Genomic DNA, 23,566 nt, shown 5'->3' with positions numbered 1-23,566 from the left:
CCAGATTCCCCATACTGATAAGACAGCCTGTAAACACCCAGCAAGGGGAGGGGGCAGAGGGCAGGCGACCAGATGGCAGGAGAAGGGGGGAACCGGAGCCCAGGGCTAGCGGCAGGAAGTGGGGCTTGATGTGGAAACATCCTGTCCAGCGGGGGCTAGACCAGTGGCCATTAGTGATCACTCCCTCCACCAAGAAGGCAAGTTCAACACAAGGTGGGGCTGCCTGGGCACCAGGCCGAGAACCTGGTACTCCACATTGCCAAAGGACACGATAAATGGGTCTCTATTGTGGGTTCTTCTATCCCTGAACACTGCTGGTGGGGGGAAATCAGGACCGAGCTCCCCACGCGCCAGACCTTGGGGAAACTTAGTAGTGGAATTGTCCAAGAGAATTTGACTCTTACAGGAAAGTCCTGGTCATCACTATCAGTGAGGAGCAACGATTGGAACGCTTAATTGTATCTAGAACCTCCTGCAGCTCTCTGAGAAGCAGCACATATTTGACACGCCTTTCTGTTCCACCTTGTAGGACTTTCTAATTAGAACCTCAGGGGGTCTTGTGGTGCCTGGGTGGCTCAGTGGGTTAAACCACTGCCTTCGGCTCAGGTCATGATCTTGGGGTCCTGGGATAGAGTCCTGCATCGGGCACTCTGCTCAGCGGGGAGCCTGCTTCCTCCTCTCTCTCTGCCTGCCTCTCTGCCTACTTGTGATCTCTCCCTCTGTTAAATAAATAAATAAGATCTTAAAAAAAAAAAGAACCTCAGGGGGTCGGAGCTCATGGGGCCTTTCGCAAGGGAGCACCAGACTTACCTGCTTGACTTTTCAGACGGGGACGCTGGGATCCAGAGAGGGGCACTTGGCGATGCTCATGGCAGACCTAAATTGAAGCCCCTGGTTTATAGCATTTTCCACTGCCTACCCTGTTGCTTTGGACCCAACCACCAGCCCGCATGCATGCAGGTGGCCCTGCTTTGCACACTCGCTCAGCCTCAGCATTTATCCTTGCTTAGGGCCATGGGGAGGCTGGTAGAAGAGATCCTCAAAATCAGAAATTGGACATCTGGAGTGTGGCCTGAACTGCTCTGTCAACTTGCACGTGGCCTTGAGTGAGCTGCTGCCTCTCTCTGGGCCTCATTTTTGTTTGTTTGTTTGTTTGTTTTAAATAACAGTTTAGTTAGGGACATCTGGGTGGCTCAGTTGGTTAAGGGTCCGACTCTTGATTTCATCTGAGATCCTGATCTCAGGGTCGTTGAGCTTGAGCCCTGCATCAGGCTTTGCGCTGGGTGTGGAGCCTGCTTAAGGATTCTCTCTCTCCATCTGCCCCTGCCCCCCCAAATAAAAAAATAAAAATAATAATGAATAACAGTTTAATTCAATTTAATTCATTGCCATACAATTCAGTTATATGCTCAAAGTATACAATTCTTTGGCTTCAGTATATTCACAGAATTTTACTTCCATCACTACAATGCATTATAGAATATTGTCATCACTTCATAAAGAGACTCTGTACCCATTAACAAGTCACTCCCCATTTTCTGCCAACCTCTAGGCCAAATAAGAGATATTTGGTACAGATATATTTTGGGGAGAAAAAAACCCAGCAATCGATTAGGTAGATGGGATAACCCAGCTTACCGGGAACTTAGGAAGAGAATCTACCTCCGTCTACCTCGAGAAGAATAGGGTGGGCCTGGAGATAAGCGCCTGGCCATGGGCCTGCCATCTATAGGTGCTCAGGGCTGACTTTCCATAAATATTTGAATAAACATGTGAATCAGTACCCCGAGAGATAAGAACCCAGACTAACATTATGTGTAAACTGAGAGCAAGTGTATATTTATGGGGCAGGGCCATGACATGGCCACCCCAGGTCTGGATCCAGGAACTCTCTGGAAATGGTAGGCCCCTTGAGGTGGAATAGAGTCAGCGTCCTTCATCAGCAGAGCTGGAAGCCTCCCATTCCACTTCCTCTTCCTTCATAGCTGGCTCAGCTTGTCACCATTTTGGTGCAGACTTGGCCCAGAACGTTAGGAATCACTTCTTCGATGGAGCTTTGATTGGGATTGAGGCCCTAGAGGAGGGGTTGGGTCACAGACCTGGTAAGCTTTTGTTGAAGGAGCATCACAGAGGTTCTGAATCTTCAGAGTTGTGTGTTGTGAGCGAGCACTGAGCTAGGGATCTGAGCAAATGGTCACCAGCGTGGGGCCGCGGGGAAGGCATAGACTTTGATATCGAAGGCACACAGCCTGGGTTTGAGTCTGCCTTATTTATTAAGTAGGAAAACAAATTTTGTCCAGAGGTATGAGCAGATGTCTAGTCTCAGAACTTCTGGAGTTGTTTCTTGGTGCCAGCAGCCTTGCTGACCTTCAGCACGTTGAAGAGCATAGTCTTGCGCAAGGGCTGACACTCACCCACTGTAACAGTGTCACCAGTCTGGAGGTCCCTGAAGTGGGGGACTGGTGTACAGACATGTTCTTGTGGCATTTCTCACAGCGGCTGCACTTTCGGATGTAATGGGAGTAGTCTTGGTGGATGACAGTGGTCCTCTGCATCTTCATCTTGGTCACCAGACAGAATCTGCCTTCAGGTGGAGACATTAACAGTAAAGGGTCATTTCTTACCAGCATAGTCGCCCTTAGTGGCCTCCTTGGGCATCTTGAAGCCCAGACCAGTGTTTTTGTAATATCGCAGGACTCGAGTTTGTTCTTGCCAGTTCCTCCAAGCAGGACCCTCTTCTTGTTTAGAAAGACGGCCAGCCGCATTTGGTAGGCACCCCTCTGTTCGAACATCCACCATCTTCTCCACCGCCTGAGAAAAGGTCTGCTTCCATTCTTGACGGGCGGTGTGACCTTGGTCATGTTACTTAATCTTTTCTGAGCCTCACTTCTGCTGTTTTTAAAACGGAACTATTAAAACAGGATTATTACCAAAAGAGATTTCACTGAAAACAAAGTTCAGAGAGCGTAGTAGTTGGAAATAAACCTAGGTTCTGTCCCCAGCTCTGGCAGTGACTAGCTACTTTGTAAGGATGTTGTGAGAATTAAAGGAGATAGCCTAGATGAAGTGCTTGGCACACCGACCCCACAGCTTGTACCCAGCAAGTATAAATCTCAGCCACCTTCCCTGCGCGCCACCCTGTAATTTTTTTTAAAGATTTTATTTATTTATTTGACAGACAAAGATCACAAGTAGGCAGAGAGGGGGAGGGGAAGCAGGCTGTCCACTGAGCAGAGAGCCCGATACTGGGCTCCATCCCAGGACCCCGAGATCATGACCCGAGCCGAAGGCAGAGGCTTCAACCACTGAGCCACCCAGGCGCCCCCACCCTGTAATTTTTACAGTTTGGCCCCTTTCCCCAGATGCAGAGGGAACAACTTGAAGTGCTATCAGAGGGCGCAAAAGAAAATCTTACCCATATTTACACAATACCCACACCCCTCTGGTCCTCCCCCAACGGGCCCATGGTGAGGCCACAGTGGCCACACCCACCATCCCAGGCCCAGCACTAGCTCAGATCTGTGCCAGCCCCACAAGCACTTGCCCTGAGCTGGCACTGATCTCAAGTGCTTCCACCCGCTCCACCCAGACTAGATGCTCTTTCCAAACACGTGCCACCAGCTTTGAGTCGGGCTTGTAACCAAACCCTGGCCCTGGGTTTGCACTCCAGATGTAGGGAGGGGCTGGCAGAATCCCAGATGCATATCCAGATGTTGTCTCCAAGGCCTCCTTGGTGTCCCCCATGCCAGCTGTGAAGCAGTATTTACTCCAAATTGCAGGGCTGAAGAAGCAGGCCTGTGTGGGGCCCTATCACTGGGGCACTGGGTCCTATTTGCCCTGGGAGGGGTGTGTGGAGGGTGAGGGGATGGGGAAAAGAGAGACTCTGTTCTCGAGACAGGAGGCCTGCCTGGGCAGGGCTCTTGGCCTAAGTTGCAAGAGGATGACCTCTAGAACCCAGAGGTATCAAGACCATCTTCCCATCCATTTTTTGTTGGCTCACCCAGTACCATCATGTCTAGGGGTCCCCTTAGCTTCTCCTACTGCTGCTTGGACCTCACGGAACAATATTACCATAGGGGGACCAGATTGTGTCTTTCCACTCCTAGGCCCCCATCCCAGGCATCAGGGCTTCTAGAACTATTACCATGTAATTGTAACCTGTCCTCAGGAGGACCGGCCCCTAGGCAGAGGTCCAGGGCCTCAGGCTTCTACTGCTCCTCTGACCCTTTGCCTTGGGAAGGCCTGGCAGAGATGGTCACATGCCTGCAGGATCCCTGTCGGGCACATAGCCCCAGTGCTAGGAGCTCCAACCTTGCAAGGGCAACTGGGAGGTATTTACAAGTGCAAGTCCCGACACCGAATCACTAGCAGCTATGGAATGTGATAGCTTCCTGTTCCATCACCCAGAAAATGCCGCTACCCTTGACCCACATGTACTGTAATACTTTGCTCTCCATTGTTGTCTCTGTCCATTGGTGCTGAGGACAAAATTATGCAAAATTGTCAAGTGGCATTGCTTTCAGTGTCACCTGGCCCTCCCAGTTAACCCTTACAGTCAGCCTGCTTTCCCCCAGGCTCTTGCCACAGTCCATCCCTCCATCCTGAGCCACCCGGGGCTCATCCTCAGCCCAGGTGGATATTGCCCTGAGCACACAGTCCAGTCTTTTCGTCAGTCCTGGAAGGCCAGGCTCATTCTGCACCCGCCTCCTCAAGGCGATAGCTAAGTAAGGTGATAAACCCACTTCTCATCCTCTAACTGGAGAGGGTTTGGCAGAGACAGCCCCAGCTCCCTCCCAGTCCCAAGTCCCCCAGCCCAGGCAGGCTGGCAATGGAGCTGTTGGGGCGTCCCCTTGTGTAGACAGCTGTCTCCTCAGCCTTCCTGTGAGGGATCCTCCCCCCTCCCCCGCAGGGCCCCTCCCCTCTCTGCACTCTCTGACCTGTGTGGGGCAGGGGCGGGGCAGGAGGGCCTGCAGGCCCTGAAGGGGAAACTGCTGAAACCCCTGGGACAGGAAGTGGCAGAGAGGGGCTGTTTCCTCTGGCAGAGCAGGGGTGCGGTGAGAGCTGGCCCTATCCCCTACTTGACTGCTTGTCTGCCTGGGTCCTGGGAGGCTGGGGAGAGCTGAGCGCCCTTCTTTCCCTTGGCTCCGCCCCCACAAAAATGGATGCTTCTGGCCCACCAGGTCAGAGGGGCTGGGGAGGGGGGATGGCTCTCAGAGGAAGCCATCTCTATTTTGATGGGAGAGGACTTCAGAAAGAAGCGCAGACAGGTCATCGAGAAGGGAAGGGTGGGGAGGGGCAGGTGAGTATGGGGTGAGGGGGGCCCACAATGGCAACGGAAAACCACATTTGGGCAGGGGAGCCTTCTGTAAGCTCTTACTCTGAGAGAAGATCATCAGGACTGTGTCTGCTCAAAACTATGTGAGTTGGAAATGCAATAAATTGCTGACTGTGACTCATACGGCTAGAAAGGGCCTTAGACCATCCAGTCCGACCCCCTCACTGGGCAGTGGAGGAAACTGAGGCCCACAAAGCTGAAATGACTTGCTCAAGGTCCCAGCATGGGCAGAACCCGGCCAGGATTTTCTTTCTGATGAAAATCTGCCGAGTTTGTGTTTGGTGTTCACGCGTCCTTCCTGGTGCTCCTGAGTGCTCCATGACGTTCTTCTCAGAAATGAGCTTAATCAATCTATTCACACTGGAGGGGAGTGAAGCCTTTAGTCCAGGAGCCAGTAAACTTTTCCTGCAAATAGACTGTAAATATTTTAGGCTTTGTGGCCCATAGGGACTCTGTCACAACTCAACTTACAATGCAAAAGCAGCCAGAGATGATAGGAAAACAAATGAGCGTAGCCGCATTCCAATAAAACTTTATTTGTGGACACTGAAATTTGAACTTCGAAAAATTATCATGTGGGATGAAATATTTATTTTTTTTGTCCTAATCATTAAAAAATGTAAAAGCCATTCTTAGCTCATGGGCCATCCAAAACAGACAGTGGGCTGGATTTGGCATGCAAGCCCTAGTTGGCCAACCTGTACTTCAGTAACTAAGAAGTAAATCTAAGGTGTCGGGAGGAGGGGGAGAGAATATACTTGTTGGGGAGGAAGCAGGTAAGCCTGTGAAAAGGAGGTGACATTTGCTTCAGATCTTGACCACTGTGTGGGAATTGGAGCTGCAGAAATTGGGGAAGGGCACAGCAGGCCTAGGGCATGGTGTGAACAAAGGCACGGAGGTGGGGAAGTTGCTGCAAAAGTTAAATGTGTTCTGCACATGTGTGGCTTCATTGTTATTTGCCAGCCCTGGGTCTTTGGCTGCTGTCTGTCCTCACCAGAGGAAAGGGTTGGCTGTATTGAGGACACCGAGAGACAGTGAAGAGGGGAAGAAGAAAGGTCACCTGGGAGTCATAGCAACTGGCTGTGTGAACTTGGGCAAGTCATTTTTCCTCCCTCGGGAGCTTGGTGTTTGCAGTTGGATGATAGGATGGATAAATGCCATAATCTTTCAGGTCCCTTTTAACTTTGATATCCTGGGACTCTGAGTCAGGAAGAGGCTTTGAGTAGTGTGGGTGAGGGGGAAGGAGGAACCCCAGGAGTCTGTGGTGACATCAGAGCTGAAGCTGCCCACACCCTGATAGGCTGTCTTTCCACCTCTGTCCTGCACACTCCCCTGCGTGCAGGCAGCACTGGATGGTCCTTTGCTTTTGTTGGCCTGGGAAGTGGCCAGTGGTGGTGGGGCGGGCCTTGGGGGATGGGCATTTGGAAGGGACACCCAAGCAGGCAGCGAACCCAGCCCAGCCCTTGCCGTCTGGGGGATTCCCAGACCTGAGCAAAGAGCCTCCGCATCAGTTTCTAGGACACGGGCTGGCAGGGGCCTTGACAAAGAACACTGTCCCTTCAATAAAAGTTATCTGACTTAATATCCTGTTGGTGCCAAGTCACAGATTAGCCCAGCTTCTAAAAAACCCACTAATGAATTTAATTAGTCTCTGGTCAGTGTTTCTTTTTTTTTATTTTAAAGATTTTTATTTATTTATTTGAAAGAGAGAGAGAGATTACAAGTAGGCAGAGAGAGAGGGAAGCAGGCTCCCCGCTGAGCAGAGAGCCCAATAAGGGACTCGATCCCAGGACCCTGAGATCATGACCTGAGCCAAAGCAGAGTCTCAAACCACTGAGCCACCCAGGTGCCCCCTGATCAGTATTTCTGTTACCCCTCTCCCCCTGCCAATGGAAGCAAGCAGGCCTTCCTGGGGGCAAGGGTGGGGTGTGTACCGTTTGAGGCCACCTTTCATTCATTACATGCCACTTTCTGCCACAGTCTTGTATCTGGGAAGGCAACCTCACTGGCCAGGCCTGTCCTTTGACCACTAAAGGCCTGTAGAGGTCCCTCCTGCTGATGGTGTGTGTGTGTGTCAAAATGACTCTCCAGGTCCTCTTTTTTTCACTTGGGTTTTTCAAGATAATCCCAAATTCAGAATGTCCAAGGTGAGCTCATCTTCTTGCTGTATTTCCTGTTTCCATCACTTCTTTTCTTTTAGCAGTCTTTACAGTAAGAGCAGGCTCCACATCTTGGGGTCCCTACAACTACTGTATTACCCTATACTCTGCCATTTTATTCCCTTGGGTGGCTCTGGGCCTCACCTCCTGGGTTCCAGCTGCCCCACTGGGTCTCCTTCCATCTACTCCACTCATACACTCAGACCAAATGGATCTGCCTAAAGAACTGCTTGCCTTAGTCCCCTCCCTTGGTCTAGAATCTCCAGGAACTCCAAGTAGCTGTCTAAGTTAAGTTCATATTCCACCACCTGGTGGATCTTGGGCCTCTGCACTTACCCAGCTGATTTCTCTGACCTCCCAGCCAGTCTCTCTTCCCGGTAGCCAAGCTGGTTTCCTCTCTGTCCCATGAGGTTTATGGTTGTTGGTCATGTCCTCCCTCGCCTTCATCTCACCCCATTATCTCCATGTCCCTGTCTTCCTGTCCATCCAGGTAAAGAGATGCTGAATATTTGACGAGTGAGTGTAGTCAAAAGAACACAAATCAGACCAGGAAATTGAAAAACGTGTTTGAGACATAACAGAGAGTTTTCACGTACATTAACTCACTGGCCTTGCACGACAACCCTTTGAGCTAGGGAGGATGTCCCCATTTCACAGAGGAAGAAGGTCACCTGGCCAAACCCCAAGGCAAAACTGGATCTTCTCATGGAGAGGATCATGCCCTTATGATCTGCATAACTTCTGGGGTCCCCTCCTAAGCTGTAGCTGGCGGCCCACCATACTGGGGTTCAGTAGCTGCTCTGGACTAGGCTTTGCCTTCTTTTCTGTAGCGTGTTCTTGTATTGGTCTGGCTTCCTCTTCCCAGAAGAGCTTTGTGACTCTCTGGGCAGGTCCCTGGAGCGGTAGAGATGAGGATGTGGTGGCCGCAAGCACCTCCAGGGGGTGCTCTTTGGGCTTTCTCAGGCAAGGCCCCTGGGAGTCGGCTGGGGAAATAGGTTCCCTTTGTCAGTAACCCTTCCCCCCCCCCCCCCCCACCCCGACCCTCCTCCCCTGCTGGGGCTTCTGTAGAGCTCTTCTTGCCACATAACCACAACCCCAAGGGCTGGGGTGGGGTGAAGGTGACAAGGACTGGGGACTGGGAGCCCCTCTCCAACCAAGCAGCCTGCCCCTCTCTGCGGGGGGCCCCCAACCCCTGCCAGGAGCCAGCCTCTACTACACCAGCAACTGGAAGCCTCCAGCCCCACCCCGTCTATGTTCTGGAGCCAACGGGGGACTTCCGGGGGCTTCACGGGGGCCCTAGGCCTTCTTTGCTCTCTGGGAGGTCACCTGAAACTCATCTTATGGATGAGTGATTTTTAATTTCCAAAGTGCTTTCCCACCACCGTCTTCATTCACCCGAGACTCCCCAGTGAGCATCTGCTAAAGCTGGCTTAACCCTCAGCCCTCCCCCACTGTAAGGATGACAGAAACCACAGCCCAGAAAGATGGCTGACTTTTCCAGGGTCTCAAAGCTGGTTGGGATACAGCCAGGAGAGAGGGGGCTTCCTTCCTCCTCCCTGCAACCTGGACAGCGTCCACGGTGGGGCGAGCTTAGGGTCTCCTGGAGAAAGGGGAAGGGGGCTGCCCCTTCCTGCAGCCCTAATCGCCCCCTCCGCTGGGACAGCTCAGGGCCTGGGAAGGTAGAGGCTAGACGGGCGCTGCGAAAGGACGAGGGCAGTTGGAGATGAGCTCTGGGCTTCCCTCACCATCGGAGCTGTGGCAAGCCCTACAATGGAGGCGGGCAGTGACCCAGGGCCAAGGAAGGAAACTGGGTTTCTTGTAAATAAGCAAAGAGAAGCCCCAACCAACGGGGCTTGCAAAACCTTTATTTTTTTCCTCCCCCTTCCTGATTTCATCTCAAATGGAGGGGATGGTGAAAAGAAAGGAATAGAGGAGAAGGAGCTGACAAAATAGTTGTGGCTGGGGCCCCTTCACTGGGCTTCTGCTCAAGGAGGAGGGCTCTGCTCGCTGGTCAGAGTCAAGGCTGTGGGGGAGTCCCACGGGTGGATTACTTCTGCTCAGTCCGTGGCTACAGCCTGGACCCCTGGCTCTGGCCCTCTGGCTCTTAAATACAGCCCACTGGTCACGTGGGGCAGCGTGCAAATTTGCTTCTGGATGACTATTAGCCAGAGGAGGGGCTGTTTTTAAGTAGAGGGTACAGCTGTTCCTGGGGTAGTTTCCATTTTGTTTGTGGTTGTGGGGGAGGGGCGTTGAGAGAGTGGGAAATGGCATGGAGGAAATTGTCACTTCCTTTCCAGAGAATTCCAGAAAGGTTTCATGGAGGACTGGGTATTTCAGGAGTGAGAGCTGGCTCTGAGAGGATGAGGAACTGGAGAAGGAGAACTCTGCTTTGTGGCCTGGCTGACCATCGGCCCCCATGTTTCCTGGCGTGCGTGGAAATGCCCCGGGTGTTACTAGCAATTCTGTGAGAGCCACTGGCTCAGCTGAACGGGTGTAGATTTAAACTCCCTCCACAGAGACCGTGGATGTGGCTTTCACATAGGGGCTGCTTCCTGTATGCAGAGGAGGCCCAGATGGGTGGGTGCTGGACACCGCCTGACGTGCTCCGGTGACAGCCCCAGAAGGGGTCTGTACATCTGAAGGGGGCCCAGCTGTGATGACGCAGGAGCAGCCCAAACCACTTCTATTTAGCTATTTTGGTTTTGAAATGCAGTCAGAACCACAGTGAGCCGAGGTGTGCATTTGCGCCGCTTGTTTGCTCCCTCCTGTGGCACGCATTCGCTCACACACGGTGTCAGGGGCCATCTGCTCTCCAGACACTGCTTTCAGTGCAAGTAGGACAGGCCCTGGGAGCCAGGGATCCTGCTGTGGCCTCCAGGGGAGTGAAGGGAGTGGAGCTCTTGCCACCCTGGGAGCCCACTCTCACTGGAGCCAGCTGTGATCTGTACAGGGATGGGGCGGGTGGGGAACTTCCCAGGCACTTCTGTGACTTGAACGGAGTGTCTGTGTGTACCCACCTAGCACCCTGCTCACCATCAAGGCAGTGTCCGGGGCTCTAGGCCGCTGAAGCTGTGTCTCAGCATGTCTGTGAGGACACTAGGGAGGAGTGCCCCTGGTGTGGGCCTCTCTGGCCTCCAGCAGGGCGGGCCTTCTGTGGTGGTGGTTTTTTTGGTTTCAGGTTCCTGGGAGAGGGAGGTTATTTTGAGGGACTTAGTTGGGGGGGGGTAGTTCACTCCTCTGCCGGGGAGAGTGAGTGAACATGCAAATGAGCCTCTCCCCACCTCTCACTTTCAAATCCTCAAACATCTGAGGGGGGAGGGGCAGAACTTTCTGGACTGGAAGGTTCCATGGTGGGGCTGGGATGGGCGTTTTCTTAGCCTTGGCCAAAAACATAGGACAGCTACTTCCTAACCCCTAGCTGGAGGCTGGAGGTTTGGACAGAACGGGACACCAGGCTCAGCCTTGGGTCCTGGGTGCAGCAGTCTCGCAATGCCCCCAACCCTGGGTCGGCAGAACCCGCACCAACCAGGTCCTGAATTTAGATGCTTAGATGTGTGGACACTTAAAGAATGCAGTCGGGTTAGTCTCTTCTGCTATTGCAAAGCTCTCTGCACCGATGGCCAAGGAAGGATTCCACCCAGTACAGTGCGGGGCTGCCTTCTCTCCTCCACCACCTCCATATTCTGCGGCTGGCGCATTTTTCTTCCGAGGAAGCATAGGATTTTGGCTTTTCAGTGGCCCGGGTAGTGGGGAGCAACAGTGGCAGCCCGTCCCAGCCCCCCTCACCACAGCTTGCTGGAGCCAGCACCAGCTCGGCTCTGTCCTCCTTCTTCTCACGAAGGCAGGCGTGGAGGAGGAGGAGCCCACGACGGAGTTTTGTGGCGCTGCTGGCCCGACCAGGGCAGCCCTTTGACACACACAGGCTCTCGTGCACACATCCCCACGCTTGGGGCACACGAGCACACCCTGCACGCAAGTAAATCTGTGGTGTGTTTGCACACCCACAGTGACAACTCCCATTGTAAATTACAGTGCAGAACTACACAGCTGTAACACACACACACACACACACACACAGGGCACACAACACCCACCCCACAACCCATGTATACGTGGATATACGTTTTTTAGAGAGGGAAGGAGGGGGAGAGGCAGAGGGAGAGGGAGAGAGGGTATGTTAAAGCAGACTCCCTGCTGAGCATGGAGCCTGCGGGCAGGACTCAACCTCACAGCCCTGAGATAGTGACCTGTGCTGAAATCAAGAGTCAGATGCCTAACTGACTGAGGCACGCAAGTGCCCCATGTGGATTATACTTCTTGCCCAGAAAATACACCTCACCGGTACTGACTGACCAGCAGCATTCATTCATTCGTTCGTTCGTTCATTTATTAGTTCATTCATGTGTTTGTTCTGCAAACACAAATCGAGTGTCTGCTACAGGTGAAGCACAGTGTGGGGTGCTAATGTTTTGCTGATGACCAGCACAGTTGTCCTTGCCTTCAAGGAAGCCACTGCCTCATGGGGGAGGTCAGGAAGGTGCATGGAAGGTCCGTAGGCAGAGAGCACCAGTGAACTCGCCAACGTGAAGTGCTGATCTGTGAAAACAAGCCAGAGATGAGCAAACCTGGAGGGAAGGGCTGCCTCGGAATGACGTCGTTGGGGGGAGAGGGGGCAGACACCAGAGTTTCGTGTTTAGACAAAGTGGGATTAGGTGAAAGTGATCCCTTTCATTTGATTAGTATGAGAATGCTTCCTGGGGGCAGACAGCAGGCCTGAGGGAGGGAGGGCCTGAGGGAGGGCGGGGAGCTGCGGAATGCGGGCCTAGGGGCGCTTTGGCTAGAAGAGACAGACCTTCCAAGCATAAATGGCCCTGGGAGGCTTCTCTGGCAGGCCACAGGAGACCGGGTCATAGGCAGGGCCGGGTGGGGGTAGGGTGGGGTGGGAGGGGTGGAACTCAGGCCAGACCGCGTTTTCCCCAGGGCCTCCTCTTCGTCCTAGCAGGGCTGTCTCATTCACCCAAAGGGAAACTCAGACCTGACAGGTTGAGTGGAGCGACTTCTTGAAGTTTTGTGTTGGGGGGCCGGTGGAAAGGTGCGGGGGTGAGGGTGGGGGTGGGGAGCGGGCGGAGCCAGCCCTGTGGGCTAACGGAAAGGAAGTGGGAGAGGCCTGGGTGTCTCATGTGGGGGAGAGCGGTCATCAGAGAGGTCACCCGTGGTCCTCCTCCCTTTCCTCCCCTTTTCCCCCTCTCTGAAGTTCCTCATTTCTTTCTGGGCCAGGAGAAGAAGGCTTTGCTACCCTGGCACTTCCAGACCTGGAGGGAAGGTGTGTCAAGGAGATAGGAGTCAAATGTGTCGCTCCTGCTGTGGTGCGTGGACCGAGTTCTTCAGGCGTTCATGGTTGAGCCGGGCTGTTCGTAGACCCACCCCATGTCCACACACATGAGGATACCATTAAAAACAACCCTAAGGGCCAAAGCTGTGGTACCTGGGGGTGGCAGGCCTGGTGATTGAGAGGAGAGGAGTAGAGCAGGCTGGCAGGAAGGCCATGGGAGTGGGAGCTAGGCTTCGGGAGGTAGGCACGGGTCGGCCACAGCAAACAGCTGGAGGCCCCGGGCACCCCGGCAGGTGTCTAGGGAGCATGCTGTCAGTGCCTCACGGGGGACAGGAGAGATGTGTGGGCTGCAGCAGACAGGTTTCCTGGAAAAGGTTGGGGGTGGTGCCTGAGCCAGCCCTGGAGGATGAGGAAGGCTCTGTGGGCCCTTCCCTGAGCTAAGGCTCCTCTCAAGTTCCCAGGGTGACAGTTCAGTCTTGAAACTGAAAGCAAAGCTGAGGCAAGAGCGTGAACCCACACAAGGCACAGAAGCCATCCTCTCCAGCGGGGGGCAGTGGTGGCGGGGTGGTGATAAGTGCCCAGGGCCTATGACCCACCCGTCCCTCTGTCTCAGGGCTCTCTGGGGCACGTGGCCGATTCTGAGAGTCCCCACCCCTGGAGCAGGGTCAGACCTGCGCTGGCCCTGCCGGCATAACACCCCACAGTGAGACGCTTCTTCCTCTACAGACTCTGCCCTTCGGAGCTAAGTGGCCACCAGTTCCAAGGTAGAGGGAGCCAGGCAGAGTCTGGAAGAGCACCTGGTACCCCCATGTGTCCCTAACCCACAGCCTCCCCCACAAGATTCTTCCTGAGCCAAGGGAATTTTAAGAATTCTTCATGCTACTGTCCCATCTATAGGGACGGATGGAGTGCCCTGATTTCCCCTGTGGCCACACCCTGGGGATTAATCTTCAGGGTGGAGAGAGCCCAGAGTCCCTCTATCTGTCACCTCCGAGGAGGCAGGAGAAAACACAGAAGGAGGCTGTGTCTTTTCACGGCCAGCTCAGGTCTAGACGATATTGACAGACCCACACCGAGGCTCGGCCACTTCCCACCGGACGCAACTCAGTTAACTTCCTCTTTTTCCTGCCCCCCCTTTTTTTTAACCTGCTTCCTTTCTTCTCCCATCATCCTCCCCTTTTGGCAGTCTGGCTGTTGGCTAGACATCCAGGAAAGTGCCTTACTCATTGCCCCTGTCTCTCCCTTCTCCCTAGGTCACTCCCGTGGTTGGCCCAGCCTTAGCATGCAGCCTTGAACCTGGCATAGGCCACCGCCTACTCCAGCTCTCTACACCCCTTATTTTACTGTGGCTTGGGATAGAGGCTCTAAGTTCCAAGGTACCTGAATAGCATCTCCTGGTCAAGAACACCCCCGCAGCTCCAGAGGGCCCTGTGAGTCCTGCTGTCGGCTCTCTGAGAAGACAGTATGGCCATTACTTTGCAGCCCAGTGACCTGATCTTTGAGTTTGCAAGCAACGGGATGGATGATATCCACCAGGTATGGCCCCAGAGAACACAGCCCGGTCAGCCAGGTAGACGATCAGACAGACACAGACAGGCTGGCAGAGAGCGAGCTAGGCAGCACCCCTACTAGCCAGCCAGCAAGTACTGATCAAGCACCTACTAGGTCCAGGCCGTTGGGTCTCCGTGCCAGCCAAACAGCGCACCTGCTCGTCCCTCATGCGGCCAGTCAGTAGTCCCTGAGCGGTCATTCCATGTGCAGTCACGGGGTACCTGCTGTCACCAAGCCAGCCGTACGGCTGCAAAACACAGTGACTAGGCTGTCAGCCGGTCAGCAATGCGGGCTGAACGCACAGGTGCACATGGACCCTCATGCACATGTGTCTACCCTCTTCCCGTCACCTGCAGTGTCACAGTGAGAAAGCTGCCGGGACAGCCACATAGCGAGCATCGGCTCTCCCAGGTGGCCCCACAGGGCAAAGACCAACCCCCCGCCCCTTCAGACTCATGTCTCTAGCCTGGTTGATGGGCCCTTCCAGAACCATCTTTTCAGCCTCGATCTGAGGATGCAGATCTGGAAATGCAGTTCTCTGGTGGGGGAAAGGTGAAAAGGAGGACAGATTTGCAGCACTTGGGGCCGCACCGCTCCATATCTTGCTCTGTACTGGGGCTGAGAGAGCATGTTTTCCGTGCACTTGGCTGTACCCACTGGATGGTGTCTTGGCACAACCATTGAGACCCTCCATTCCTGTCCTTCCACAAACTGGAGAAGAGGCAGCCAACTACGGTAGAAGGAACAGAAGATTAAGAGTCAGGAGTCCTGGTTTCTGATCCCAGTTGGGCTGCCACAGTATCACGTGGGCAAGTCCTGTCCCCTACCCTATCTGCCGTCTTCCCATCTTCACCAAGAGGAGATCCAGTTGGATTATTTGTAAGGACACCCAGCCTAATACTGATGCTCTCTGTGTTGAATCCTTATGAGGACAGAAAACTTTATCTGACCTCTAGCGGCCTACCCAAGGCTGCCCCCTAGTGGGCTCTGGGCACATTGTACTTTCTCTGCCGCTGGGTCTTCACCTAAAGTTGCTCTCTTACCCAACACCTGTGGTGTGCCGAGCCTGGTGGAAGGCACCATGGGAAGAGAAGGGGAGAAGAATCTAACCACACTGGGGTTCTCGATACTGCTAGTCATTTTTTTTGCCTTTTCTGGTCTGCTCAGCAACTGTCACTGTTCTTCATGGAGGCTCTTCTTCCCTTCTGATCCCACACCTGCCTCTCCACCCTCAGCAGGCAGCTTCTGCTCCAATTCACAGAGAAACTCAGAGCCAGGGACACCTTCTGTTTCCCTCCCTTCTCTCTTTTACTGATGACATCACTGTTCCTGTTTTCTTCCCGCTGCTGACCCGGGACAAAGAAGTGTTCCTCTTCCTTCCAGTGGTATCTCCTACCTGTACTTAATCTCTTCTCTCCTGCCTCCAACATCTCAAACCGTTGGTCACCTCCAGTGTCTCTCCCTTAAATCCTTCAGACCTTCCAGACATTTCTCCTCAACCCAGAACATCTTCAGGCCTCCCCAGTCCTAAAACACTCTCCCTTCTACCTACCTCCTTCAAAAAACTACCTTCTTAGCTCCTTCCTGTTCATCAGCATGGTCTCCACCCTCCGTGCTTACGTTCTCACCTCCTTTCTCTCCCTTTTTAAGGAAACCATTTGTATTGAAAGATGTGTCATTAATACAAAAGAGTGTATAAATCATATGTATTTATGTATATGTATACATATATATATATATATATGAATAATTATAAAATGAACATCCATGAACTCACTATCCAGGTTAAGAAATAAAAGCATTACTAGTCTCCTTGAAGTCCCTGATACCTCAAACACTGTAGAGAGCCGACTCTACACTGGGCCCGTTCTATACGCTTTATGTGCATTGATCTGTTTACCTGCCCCCCCCCCCAGTTTTATAAATGAGGAAAACGATGCCCAGCAAGATTAGGTAGCTTGCCCAAGGTCCCACTGCTAAAGTAGCAGAGCTTGGTTTCAAATCCAGGTTGTCTGGCTCTAGATCAGGACAATCCAATGGAATTTCCTGAGATACTAGAAGTGTTCTGTATTTGTCCTGTCCAGTACAGACCACTAGTCACAAGAGGCTATGGAGCGCTTGAACTATGGCCAACGCAACTGAAGAACTGGACTTTTAAACTTGAAAAAAATTTAGATTCACATTTAAAAAGTCACCCATGCCTAGTGGGCACCATATTGGACAGACAGCTCTCAACTCCATGGCCTCAGCCCTTCCTCTCTGAGATCCATCGTACTGTGTCTCCTGAAAGGGCTCCAGCCAGGGTGACTGTTCAGTGGCCGAACCCAACGGCATTTAATCAATTTTTATTTTTCTGCATCCTTCAGGAGCATTAGGCAGAACTGAACATTCTCATTCTTCTTCATGAAAAAAGAATTAAAAGCCCCATAAAAGAAAATTTGGAAAATACAGAAAATTTGAAAGAAAGGGAAAAAAGTCACCGAACGTCCCGCAATCAAAATAGAATTCTTATAAACATTTGTTATAATTCTTCATATACATAATTTAAAAAAAAAAGAGTTGCAGGGTGCCTGGGTGGTTCAGTCAGTTAAGCGTCTGCCTTTTGGCTAGGTCATGATCCTGAGGTCTTGGGATCAAGCCCTGCATCGGGCTGACTGCTGAGTAGGGAGTCTGCTTCTCCCTCCCTGCCTCCCCCCACCACTCATGCTTGCTCACATGCACTCTCTGTCTCTCTGTCTCTCAAATAAATGAATAAATAAATCTTTTTTAAAAAGACAGTTGCAACCACAGTCCTTTTTAAAAAAAAAAAAGATTTTATTCATTTATTTGAGAGAGAGAGCACGAGCGAGAGAGCATAAGCAGGGGGAGCAGCAGAGGGAGAGAGAAGTAGGCTCCTCACTGAGCAGAGAGCCTGACATGGGGACATGGGGCCCAATCCCAGGATCCTGAGATCATGAACGGAGCTGAAGGCAGCCGTTTAACCAACAGAGCCACCCAGGCACCCATAGTACTTTTTTAAAAGAAGCTTGCTTTTATTTATTTATTAATTATTTATTTACTTTAAAAAATAGAGCACGAGCAGGGGGAGGAGCAGAGGGAGAGGGAGAGGGAGATAACCTCATGAGCACAGAGCCCTACACAGGAGCCCCATCCCACAACCCTGAGGTTAGTACCCAAGCTGAAATCAAGAGTCGGACACCCAACCGACTGAGCCACCCAGCCACCCCAATCACACTCCTTTTTCATTTAGCTTTGTTTGATTTGAGAACAACTATGTCCTCCAGGGGTCAAATTCTCATCCTGCTCATTGTATCCACTCGAGGGGATTTCGTGTCCACCCTTTTGAGCTCTTCGACACATATTTTTGACTCACTGATCGGTATCTCCATGTTAAATAACTCAAACATACCTCAAACCCACCATATGCAGACACTGTCCCCCTTCTCTTTCTCCACAACCCTGCTCCTCCTCCTTCTCCTCCTCCACATGAGCAGTGTCCCCGCGTACCCAGTGAATCAAGCTGGAAATTGGAACCCTCTTCCCCATCCAGACAGGGGCTGGGTCCTAACCTCCCACCTCTGTAATGCCTCTGTTCTTCTGTCTTCATTGCCAGAGACTGAACCCTCAGAGGTGCAGTCAGAGCCCCTAATCCTGGATACCGAACTCTTGACTGTAGGCTGAGCCCTTCACCCTCACCATTGACTAATCCTTTGCCACTGGCCTGCGAAGGAGCCTAACCATTCTCATAGACTGAGCGCTAACCTTCACCATGGATTAACCCAGAACTACAACCAGTTAAAACTGTCTGCCCCTGACTGAGTGCAGGTGGTGCAGAGCTACCCCATCTCTGTTAATCAGGAAGCTACTCAAAGCCTCACCTAGTGAGGTTGGACCCAGAGCAATGTCATCCCATACAAAGGACAGCCCTGGGGGCTCCAAGAATGAAGAATTTTAAGAAGGGCCAGATTTTTTTTTTTTCCTGGCAGAGGCAGGTGAGCTTTAAACCAGATCCCTATCTTGTCCATAGCTGGAAGACCCCTCGGTGTTCCCAGCTGTGATCGTGGAGCAGGTGCCCTACCCCGAATTACTCCATCTGTACTCAGGACTGGAGCTGGACGACGTTCACAATGGCATCATAACAGACGGGACCTTGTGCATGGCGCAGGATCAGATCCTGGAGGGCAGTATTTTGCTGACAGGTTTGTTTCCTTCCTGGGCAGGGGAATGTGGAAGAGAAAGGGCTTCTGTCTTCAGGGACTGTAGTAGCCCACAGTGGCTTTCAGTGACCCCACACAGCAAGGGCAGAGCCCCAAAGAGTGGGGAATTAAGGTGGTTAGGACAAGCAAAAGGTCGTACCACTTCATAGAGGAGGAAACCATCCCAATGGATCTGTGGTCTTCCGAGATGGAGCGGGACGTGGAAGAGTGGAGGGGGGACTGGCTGGGGTGAGTGTAGAGAAAAGGTGGGGAGTTACAGTAGGCGGTGCGCTAGCCCTTCCAGGTCCCTCAGCTTGTTAGCACTGTTTTCTGGGCTGGCCCTGATGAGCTCTCTGCCCCGGCCGTGAGCACTGAGGGAACTTGTTTTCTGTCCACCCCGCACCCCACACCATGGAACCTGGAACCAGATGACAATGAAGCAACCTCACAAACCATGTCAGCCACTGAAGTCTTGCTCAATGTCGAGGCTCCCAACGACATCCTGGATGAGAAGCAGATCTGTAAGTGTGAACCCTGGTGCCTTAACTCAAGGCAACAAAAAATGCCCTTTGAAAATATCACCTCCGTGCACTGGATTTGCAAGCATGCGTGCCCACAGCCACTGATGGCTGCGTAAATAGGCTCTTGACCTGGGGCAGGAATGGTGGGGGGGCAGGGGGCACTGGAGACAGGGAAACGGTAGCCAGGGAGAGTTTCCTTTTCCAATTTCTAAATTGTGGTAAAATATACATAACACAAAATTGACTACCTTCACCATTTCTGTGTCTGTTTGTATTGTTGGGCAGCCATCACCATCATCCATCTCCAGAACCTTCCATCCTGCAAAACTGAAACTCTGTGCCCATTAAATACTCACTCCCTATTCTCCCCTCCCCTCAGCCCCTGGCAGCCACCACTCTACTCTTTGTCACTATGAATTGAACTACTTACTATAGGGACCTTAAAGGAGACAGGAGTGGAGTCACACAGTAGTGTTCTTTGGGGACTGGCTTATTTCATTTAGCATGGCATCAGGGTCTGTCCATGTTATAGCATATGTCAGAAATTCCTTCCTTTTTAAGGCTGAGTACTATCTGCCAGGGTGACTTCGGTCCCCTCTGCTTTCTTGCCAGGGCCCCCAGGAAGACTATGCAGGGTGTGGCTGATTTAGAAATGTGCCAGGCTTGGAGCTCACCCCTCCACCTCCCGAGAAGGCCCCCAGGGTAGGCTCCTGGCCCAGCTCCCCCTCAGGCCTTTGCCTGACTCATGGACAGGAGGACTTCTGGCCCCAACTTTCCCTTCCCGAGGAGGTGCTGGGATCCCGTTGGGGAAAGCAAGCCTGAAGCTGCCAGTTAAGAGTCCCAACACTTCTGTTCCTTTCCCTGTCACTAACGTGCACTCAGGCTTCAACAAATACTTACTGCATGCCTCCACGTGCCAGGCACCAGCTTGCTGTGTGACCTTGGACACGTGCCCTGGCATCTCTGGATCTCAGTTTCCTTACCAGGAAAGCGGAGGAATTGGGCTAAATGATACCTGAGGCGCCTTCCCGTTGTAAAACAAGTGAATGATGAAATCAAGGTGGCCCTTTACCCTGGGTGTTGCCTGGAACTTACCCACTCCCGGCAGTGGGCTATAAATGTGGCAGCCGTGATTGGGGCCAGCTCATGCCCACAACCCCGCAGATGTTTCCTCTCCTTGTGGTGTGAGACACGTGAGGCATTTTCAGGTGTATCCTGTATCTGGGGCCGTGGGGGCCAGCTCCTCCGTCCTCCCCGGGAGCCCCCCATTCTCTGACGTGCCGGGAGACCACACTCCTGCCCCGCACTGGGCCTCAGGCACCTCAGGCCTTTCTCCTTGCAGTCAGCACCTCCGAAATGCTTCCGGACTCGGACCCTGCTCCAGCTGCCACTCTGCCCAACTATCTGTTTCCTGTCTCTGAGCCTGATGCCCTGAGCGGGGCAGGAGACACTGATGACCAGGAGGGGCACTGTCTAGAGGAGAAGGTCCCCAGAGAGGAAAGTGCCAAGAAGACTGGAAAATCAAAGAAGAGAAGTAAGAGAGAGAGAGAGAGAGAGAGAGAGAATGTGTGTGTATGTGTGTGTGTGTGTGTCTGTCTGTCTGTCTTCAGGGGGGTACAGTAGGAGGGGCAGGTCAGTGAGACTGTCTGGGGTGAGTGGGTCAAGGCTCATAGACACATTCAGAGGACAGCTTTTGGTGTGATAGGGATGGATGAAAAGTCCTTCCTTCTGTACAGCCTGGCCTCATTGGTTGGCCTGCCCAAACCATGACGTTTCCCACGGTCCTCCTGTCAGCCCAGCTTGTGTGTAAACTCGTGCAGAAATGCCGAAGATCCCCAATGGCTTGCATCCTAGTCTGGTGTTCGGATACCGGGCGTGGCCCCTTGGCCGGTCCCTGGCCGTCTGGGGCCCTCTGCCTGTAAAAGATGCCTCATGCAGTGTGCTTATCTTCCTCCTCAGACCTTGTAGAGCTTGTGCGAGAGGACTTTGGGCTTTCCCAAGCCCCCAATGTTATTGATTTACTCAGGCAAGGACTGCCTGATACTGCTTTGTCCCTGTGGTGACCCAAACCCCAGTCTCATGCTTACCGGCACGACAGCTGCACCTTTAGGCTGCCTTCTCCTTTCCAAAATCAGGCCAGGCGGGTTGGGTTCGTCAAAAGGTGACTCATTCGTCAGTACTACACTTACGGCCATCCGGGCAGTGGAGTTCTGGTGCGTCTCTGGGGCCCCAGCAAGAGGGGGGGGTATTGGGCAGGGGCGGGAACCCGCAGGCTGTGGCTGCAGACAGGGATCCTGGGCCTCTGGCCCCAGTGACCTGGTTCTTCGTTATCCACCATGGCACCCCACTCGGGAGCCTGCCCTGGAGCCCTCCGTATGGTCTCAGCCTCATCCTGCTCCCCCCCTTCCCCTCACAGTCCGGAAGACAAAGGGCAACCGCAGTACCTCACCGGTCACTGACCCCAGCATCCCCATACGGAAGAAATCGAAGGATGGCAAAGGTAGGGCTGGGAGTCAGGCCAGGTGGGAAGGGGGTCGGGTTGCCCGGGTGGCTCCTCACCACCTGGCCCTCTGCAGGCAGCACCATCTACCTGTGGGAGTTCCTCCTCGCGCTTCTGCAGGACAGGAACACCTGCCCGAAGTATATCAAGTGGACCCAGCGAGAGAAGGGCATCTTTAAGCTGGTGGACTCCAAAGCTGTGTCCAAGCTGTGGGGGAAGCAGAAGAACAAGCCTGACATGAACTACGAGACGATGGGGCGGGCACTGAGGTAGGAGCTGCTGGGGCGCTGAGTCCCTGCTCTGGGGGCTTTACCAAGCTCTTCTCCTCCAAGACGTCCTTCCTGCTTTAGGGTCTGCTGATGCTCGGTTCTGCTTGCCCCTAAGCCCGTCCCCAGACACCTTCTGGGAGGCACAGTCCCCTCCCTCTTATAGCTCCGTCTTAGCTTTTTCTTTTTTTATAGAGAAGAGCCTTTTGGGGCCTCCCATCCTCACGAAGGGCATTCTGCTGGCCAGAGACCTAGGGAGACAGACCTGAGTTACCCATCATTGGTCTTGCAGGCTGGGAGACAGCTGAGTTCCCCACCAACCATCCCTTCCCATCCTTCACTCCCCCCTTATCCTTTGCCCCAAAACAGGGTGGGGCTAGCATTTGAAACCGCTTTTCATGGCCCTTCGTATCCTCAGCGGGGGGGGGGGGGCCTCAGAAAATTCATAAAAGCCTTCAAAGTCCAAGAGTTGGCCTTACCCCTTCCCTTGACCTGAGACTCGCATCTGGCTGTCGGGCCAGCCTCCACTGCCTGCTCGCCCTGCCCCGGAGGGCAGTGTGTGCCTGCCTAACTCCCCACTCCCTGCCCTCTGTCCCCCAGATATTACTACCAAAGAGGCATCCTTGCCAAAGTGGAAGGGCAGAGGCTGGTGTACCAGTTTAAGGAGATGCCCAAGGACCTAGTGGTGATCGAAGATGATGAGGAGAGAACTGAAGTCATGGCGGCCTCCCCTCAGGCCTCCACTCCCTCCACCTCCTCCACCAGTACCACCCGACGAGCCAGCTCCAGGGTCTCGGCTAGAGCTGCTCCCCAGGGCAAGGGAGGCCCTTCCTGGGAGAAGCCAAAGGTTCAGAATGTTGGCTTACCGCCGTCTGCGAATCTGGAATTGGGACTGTCTACGGATGAGGAGATCCCCACTACCTCTACTGTGCTGGCCTCTCTCCCAGAGAGCCAGGCCAGACTCACCAAAGCCGTGAGGTAAGGGCCCCAGAGTTGTTACATGTCTTCCCCGGAGTACCTCATGTCGGGGGCTGGGTGGGGGGATGTTCTCAACCTCTTGCCGAGTTCTGCTGTTTCTCCAGTCTCACGGGAACCTCACAGAATCCCTGGGAAGCCAGTGGAGTTCTTGTTGGTCAAGAGAGGAAAAGTGACTTGCCCACGGTTGCACACCAAAATAATGGCAAAGCTAGCCCTTGATCTGTGTGGCGTCTGTCACCAGCTGGGGGGTGTTCCAATTATCTCAGCTCAGAGTGCTTCCCCAACTGTCACCAGAGCCTTCCATGTCAGGGCCCATCTCCCCAAGCCCCCTCCACTGCAAAAAGTGGCAACAGAGAACGTGACAGAGATGCCTGTTGTGCTTCCCTCAGGCCCTCCAGGCCCCCCTGGACAGCTCTTGCTGCTGCTTGTCCAGGTGAAGTGTCTCCACATTTTCCCTGAGAAGGCTGGGTTTGAGCTCTGTGTGTGTGGCACTCAGTGGGCTGGCGCGGGCGAGGTGCCCTTCTGAGGGGTGGTGAGGAACAGGAGCTCTGATGTCAGAAGGCCTAGATGTGGATGCCTGTGACTAGCTGTGTGGTCTCGGGCATATTACCTAACGTCTCTATGCTCCCATTTCCTCAAGCTGCAAAATCAGATTATGAATCTTGCTCAGTGCGTGGGCTGTTCGGAAGACGGAGGGAAGTACCACATGTCGGTCCTTTGGGCTAATT

The 23,566-nt window shown here is 53.2% G+C and overlaps 1 protein-coding gene and 1 pseudogene across 3 annotated transcripts in view; one reads left to right on the top strand and one right to left on the bottom strand.

Annotated features, from left to right (window-relative positions):
* The window catches only part of LOC111157264 (E74 like ETS transcription factor 4), a 41,172-nt gene that overhangs the window by 12,973 nt on the left and 4,633 nt on the right, over positions 1 to 23,566 (top strand). Inside the window, exons 1-8 of one of the 3 annotated variants that reach the window (XM_022518543.1) lie at positions 12,816 to 12,860; positions 14,080 to 14,362; positions 18,405 to 18,576; positions 19,002 to 19,094; positions 20,437 to 20,628; positions 21,511 to 21,594; positions 21,671 to 21,863; positions 22,461 to 22,838. In XM_022518543.1, the coding sequence (XP_022374251.1) occupies positions 14,291 to 14,362; positions 18,405 to 18,576; positions 19,002 to 19,094; positions 20,437 to 20,628; positions 21,511 to 21,594; positions 21,671 to 21,863; positions 22,461 to 22,838 (1,184 nt within the window). In that variant the 5' untranslated portion in view covers positions 12,816 to 12,860; positions 14,080 to 14,290. Of the gene's footprint in view, positions 1 to 12,815; positions 12,861 to 14,079; positions 14,363 to 18,404; positions 18,577 to 19,001; positions 19,095 to 20,436; positions 20,629 to 21,510; positions 21,595 to 21,670; positions 21,864 to 22,460; positions 22,839 to 23,566 lie in introns of those variants that run through there. The other 2 variants (XM_022518542.1, XM_022518544.1) reach the window with 2 other exon arrangements.
* LOC111157243 lies at positions 2,323 to 2,861 on the bottom strand (annotated as a pseudogene).

The sequence above is a fragment of the Enhydra lutris genome, unplaced genomic scaffold (genome assembly GCF_002288905.1).
Source record: "Enhydra lutris kenyoni isolate GAN:26980312 unplaced genomic scaffold, ASM228890v2 scaffoldscaffold53, whole genome shotgun sequence".
Lineage (NCBI taxonomy): Eukaryota > Metazoa > Chordata > Mammalia > Carnivora > Mustelidae > Enhydra > Enhydra lutris.
Note: the sequence above shows the minus strand (reverse complement) of the source record. Positions and strands in the feature narration are given on the sequence as shown.